Below are 6,248 nucleotides of genomic sequence, written 5' to 3' on the forward strand. Positions count from 1 at the left end.
ATTAAATTTCTAGTGGCTCTTTCTCTCTAGGAATAAGATCAAAGTCAGGCTCTTAGCTTATGATACTCAAGTTCTTTCTCAGGTGTCTGAGACCATCAGGGGTTTGTGCTCAAGCCATCTGAAAAAGTCTACAAATATTTCTCTTTCCCCAGAGCTGACCTTGTCATTCCAAAGAGAGGAATCCTATTACTTTTTTAAAACTTACCTGAAAAAAACGCACAGGATTGCAAACTTGTATCAACCGTCAAAACTAACATAGTCTTTCAATGGAGAAGGAAGAGAAAATAAACATGTGAGACTGCTAACCATGTTGCTTAAGTTTCAGAAAGCATTCAGATGCTAAATTGACAAATCATATAAGGACCTGAACAGAACTGCTGTTTATGCTAAGTTTTCACATTTAGAGCAAGTCTCATATATTTACTAAATGTTAAGAAGTGTAACAGCTGTATTGTTAAAACCTGTAACCACATACTCATTTTAAAAGACCCAGCAGCACAGAATTTGGCAAAAAATATGGGCCTACAGCTTTGCAGTCCCTGGACAAGGAAAGCATACAGAGGTGTCTAAGGGTTTTACCAAAACCAGGTAAAGTCAAAATGTGTAAGGTTGGAAAGGACCACTGGAGGCTATCTTGTCCAAGCCCTCTGCTCAAGCAGGGTCACCCAGAGCAGGCTCCCCACAACTGCGTTCCAACTAGTTTTCAGAATAAACTATCATGAGTGAGCTTTCTTCCTCCCTCATTTATGTTTCTACATGTGTCACGTATTTTAAAACGATACTCCTGAAGCTCCAGGAGCATAGAATGATATACAGGAGGACATAGCTGGTGTCCTTCATCTCTTATTTGCAAGATGCTTCTTTGCAGGGGAGAGGAAGTCCACAGGAGCAGCTGTAAGATTTTTTATTTTTTTTCCCTTTTCTGTTCCATGACTGCCAGCTCCGAGATACCAGCTGGTGACTGCTCTGTAGCTCCCTAGTTGCCTTTTTTGCCTGCTGCTTTGTGTTCAGACAAGCAGATACATTACAACCTAATGGTGTTTTTTTTTAAATTCTATTACTGATAATTAGTAGATAGCTAAATGTTGCCCTTGTGCACACAAAGGCCTTTGACAGTGAAAAATAAAGAAAGCCCTTTGACAGTGAAAAATAAAGATGACAAGTGTAAATCATTTACATGACACTTCTGTTCTACAAACAGGTGACATATTTGTGTTACTTTTTTTTAATCATTTGCAGTAAAGTGGCTTGTAGATGTGATGCTGTATCATGCCCAACATAAAATAGAATAAAAGAGACAGTCCCTGATCTCACAAAATCTTGCAACCTAGAAGAATGCAAACAATAAGCAAAGAGAGAAGTTGGACCACAAGGAAATAAAGACTACACAAGTCAATGGGACAACATAATAGCCACAGTTAACCAGCTGCTTAGCTACTGACAGACATTAGAACCAGATTTCAAAATTAAGTCTTCCATTAATACAACTGTAGCTAACTGATAGAAAATATACTGATTCTTTAGATTTCTGAAACCTAGGTTTATCCCATACCTGGCATAGACCAGCTCCCCACAAACAATGACTTCTGTGTCAGAGACCAGAGCTATCAAAATTTCTCTCCTGAATTAAAAAACACCAGGCAACCATCTCCAAAACAAATACATTAATTTGTGTTTTCTTGCTAGTAAACCTATAACCTCTTGCAACCTGTTGCAAAACCTGCTCAGAAGCTAGAGATAAATGCATCCTGAATTTATATAGCATTTTAGAATACAGATACCTTCTTGAATGCTTGGCTTCTGGGGCATTTTGACAATATCTTCAGGATGTGGTTTACAGAGTCCATGGAAAGGCCCTAAGTCAAAACACTCGTGAAACAAGGAAACATTTACTTGAGAACATAAACTCATGAATCCTACTGCAGTGTCACCATCCTGTAATATAAAAGCAGCATCACATACATGTAAATGTTGAGCATGTGATTTCAGGTCAGGACAAAAAAATTTACAAATATTTCTGAAAAAATAGCTGCAATGTTCTATCTCTGGCTGTGCATAACAGAAAAGTAGAAGGGAACTACTCCAGCAAAAGGTAAAAGATCCTTTTTTCTTTTTCTCTCTAACGTGTGTATTAGGACCTTTATATTAGATGGGTTTTGTTAGCTATGACTTGCAAGAGCATTAGGATTTTATATATGGACCAAATAATGACTTGTTGTTTCAATAAAACATTGGTTACAGTAAATAAAAAACATATACCTTTTAACGATATACCTCCAAAAAGGTATCATTTTTCTTTAAAGTAAAATCTGGATTTAGCTAGCCATAATGGTTGACTTATTACCAGACACTGTTTTGTGAATAAAATTTGCTCAAACTGAAAAGTATATTTTATTTTCCTATAAAAATAATTAATTCAAGAAAGCACTTCTATAGTATATAGATAGTAACTAATACAGTATATGGTGTTTATTATTTGCAGCAATTATAAGTGCTAAATATTTTCAAGTTCTGAACAAATCTAAGAACCACTCAAGAAAAAAAAAAATGCTGTGGTAAGTATGGAAATGAGAAGATGCAATGCTGAAAAGGCCAGTTATTCTGTATGCTTGACTATTACTGAAAGTTTCCAGAAAGTGGCAGTCTTCAGAAAGAAATACACTCTAAAAAATGACAACTGGCATGCTGGAGCTTTTTCAGCTTTAAGCCAAGAGAAGTCTAGAAGAAGGAAAGAAGAAGGAAGCTCTTCAATTTTTAGTACTATATGCAACTTTCTGGTGAAACACACACAATCAACTTTTTTTTGTTAATAAAAATAATGAAAGCCTCCTTTATAAACGTAATGAAACCTCAATGGCTAGATTTGTACAGCTGTTTTATCAGGCCATCAGCACTCCAATAAAAAAAAAAGTTTAATTCCCCCCCCCAAACAACAAGTGATTGTTTGTTTGCCTTGTTTGCGTAACCGAACAAAAGCTGGGTCGCTGCAGTTGTCTGGCTGCTATGTAATTTTAGGCCCAAGGCTCAGCAGAGGCTGATTAACCAATCCATCTACCATATGTGCAAAAAGAGGTTGCCAGCTTCATTCTCTGCAGGGAAAATTGGCATTTATCTTGGTTCGCATGGAGGTGTCTTTCCAATCTGTGGCAGCAGCGGCAAGTATAAACTATGAGGGCCTGAAACACCTTTTGCTGGTATCATATTGAGCTATAAATGTACAACTGAAATGTATTATTTATAAAGATAGTCGTTTGTAATGTGCTATTACACTAATGGTTTATTGTTTCCCATTTGGCTTCCAACAGTAGTGATTACATGTTACAGTTTTATAAAATCATTTGCTATAGAAAGCAGACTTCTGGAATTAAGTAGGTTATATGGCCTATCAGCTTACAATACCGTGCACAATTACTAACACATGAAAATCTTAATAGGAATTTTCAGCAGGGTAACTATTACCACCTCTTCCTTATTTAAATTAATTCCTGGGTTTGCCTTCAATTCAGCAAAAATCTGACTGCCTGAGCCAAGAGACAGAAAAAAATCTGTAGCATTTCTAACTGTGAAAGTATTACTGGCTACTAATTTTCACATGCAATATTAATTTTCACCAGAAATGAAAACTGGCCATCTATAATGCAAGTGTCCAAAATGGCAACATGGTTTCTTCAAGATTATCTGTTCCAATTGCTTGAAAAGAATCTACACAGTTACTGGGAATTACTGTTTCATTTACTTAAAGGAGGTATCACTCCTAAAGAAAGGAGACACAAAATATATGGTGTAGGGCACTGCCTGTGTGCAGATCATGAATTCTACCTTCAAAGTGTGCCTGTCCTTATTCACTGAGCTGCAGTGTGAGCTGTCCCTCACACATGACATCACTTATGTTATGATTAGACAAAACCAAAGCTCATGGTAGACTGACCTCACAAACAACAGCCTGATTTTCTTCATCTTGACATTCTATGAGATCAGCAAGAGAATATTCACTATAGGTTTCTTTCAGAGTCTCACTCTGACGTGTCCAGATTGACATGAGATCATCATAATCTTCCAACCTTAAAAAAAACAGGGAGATTGCATAATATCATAAAGTTCTGTCATTAATACATCGCAATATGGACAAATATTACAAATACTTGATCCAAAGCTTCCACCCACAAATAATTTCACCTAGGACATGTCCCCAGTGCACACTGAACTGGGAGCTTCAGCACCAGAGGAGAGGCAGAACCACTTCCAAAAGCCAGCACAACCTACCTGAAATCTGGATTGCTCAATGCTTATCTTTCCCTAGCAAAATACAAGGGCAACCCAGTTCAAAATTCTCTTGCCTAAGACATCTCAGGCCAGGTGTACCTGAGCTTTAGGCCTCATTTAAAATAATTATATACAGTGAGCTCAATCATCAGTTGGTTAGAGTTGGCAGAGATCTCAAAAAGCAACATCAGGACAATTTAGAAATTCAGCTCTTTTTAAAAAAAAAAAAAAAAAAATAGTGCCTTCCTGTATGGGAGAAACAGTGCTGAGTATTGGCTAGATTACTGTTATTACACACAGCAGTGTAGGAGTCACCTGTCAGAAATCAAGCCATTATGCCTTTGTAAGGTCAAGTTAATGCTCCACCATTGAAAAAGATACAAAGGCCAAAGTGCAATTATTCTATCCTCTGCCTCATGAAAGGCTTTCTGCATATGTGGGAACCTGCGACATCAAGGCTTTAACTGCCTCTACTCCAGCCTGTTCTCCATGCTGAAAGCGCAAAAGCTGCCTGAGCTGATTTCCAATCCATCCAAGTTTTAGTGTTAGACTCATATAGGCCCTATACTGTACAGATTTTTATTTTAAAAGGCAACAGAGACTCTTGCCCATTAAACCACTTTTAAAAAATGTTAACAAGCAGGATCAATATAAGTCTTAACAAGAAGTTTCAGTGCTTTTACCTACCATTGAAGGAATTAATTAGTTATATGCACTGCAACGACATCATAAGGTCCAATGGCAAACCAGTTCTAATACAGAACTGCTTTCAATGAAAGTATAAACCCACTTTTTTATTTATCTAGCTGAAAAATTCAAGAATCATAGAATGGTTTGGGTTGGAAGGGACCTTCAAGATCATCTAGTTCCAACCCCCTGTCATAGGCAGGGACACCTTCCATAGACCAGGTTGCTCAAAGCCCCATCCAACCTGGCCTTGAACACTGCCAGGGAGGGGGCAGCCACAGCTGCTCTGAGCAACCTGTGCCAGGGCCTCACCACCTCACAGGAAAGAATTTCATCCTTATATCTAAATCTGCCCTCTTTTAGTTTAAAGCCATTACCCCTTGTCCTATCCCTACATCCCCTGAAACAGAGACCTTCCTGTAGCCCCCTTTAAGTACTCGAAGGCCACTATAAGGTCTCCCTGGAGCCTTCTCCAGGTTGGACAACTCCAGCTCCCTCAGCCCGTCTTCAGAAGGGAGGTGCTTCAGCCCCCGATGATCTTTGTGGCCTCCTCTGGACTCACTCGAGCAGGTCCATGTCCTTCTTATCCTGGGGGCCCCAGAGCTGGATGCAGCACTGCAGGTGGGGTCTTATGAGAGCAGAGTAGAGATGGATGATCTACTCCCTCAACCTGCTGGCCACACTTCTCTTGCTGCAGTCCATTAATTGGCCCAATGACCCATTCTGCAACTAAAAGAGTGGTAAGAAACATGGGGTTGTGATGGGCCACAGGAAGGAATGACTTTTACTACCGGACTGTGGAGTTAAGAAAACCCTTTCTCCTAAGGGCCATAAGCAGACTGCTACCGAACATGCTTTTGGTTATCAGTTATCACACAAATACACAAGGAGAAAGACAAGCCCCACAGGATAACGGAATTAAATTGAGTAAACAACACACTTCAAACACAGGAATACATTTATGCTTACTGACAGGAACAGAGAGTGCCACAGTTGGCTCCTTCGCAACAGCAGGTCGCATCCTTTAGTGACAGAGCACTCGGGAGCCCCACCTGCGATGGGAACTGCCTTGGCAGACGGCATGAGCCCATCACCTCCGCGTCCCGCACCCTCCTCTTCGGAACACACGTCGTGTCGGCTATAATGCGTACAACACTCGGAGCCTGACCTTTTCAAAACGCCTTTCGAGCCTGTCTTTCCCCACGTACGGCTGCGACCGGCAGCTGAAGCAGCGGGAGGCCGCAGCCCTCGGGCCCCGAGGCCGGGCGGGCCCGCCGGCGGCGCGCTCCTGACCCCTG

At 40.2% G+C, this 6,248-nt stretch overlaps 1 protein-coding gene across 1 annotated transcript in view; it reads right to left on the reverse strand.

Moving 5' to 3' along the window:
- CFAP61 (cilia and flagella associated protein 61) overlaps nt 1-6,248 on the reverse strand; it is a 122,840-nt gene that overhangs the window by 103,831 nt on the left and 12,761 nt on the right. Inside the window, exons 7-8 of the mRNA XM_026844669.1 lie at nt 3,929-4,061; nt 1,782-1,935 (exon numbers count right to left, since the gene is read on the reverse strand). Of these exons, the coding sequence (XP_026700470.1) occupies nt 1,782-1,935; nt 3,929-4,061 (287 nt within the window). The remainder of the gene's footprint in view (nt 1-1,781; nt 1,936-3,928; nt 4,062-6,248) is intronic.

Source organism: Athene cunicularia (genome assembly GCF_003259725.1).
Source record: "Athene cunicularia isolate RWA chromosome 3 unlocalized genomic scaffold, athCun1 chr3_part1, whole genome shotgun sequence".
Classification (NCBI taxonomy): Eukaryota; Metazoa; Chordata; class Aves; order Strigiformes; family Strigidae; genus Athene; species Athene cunicularia.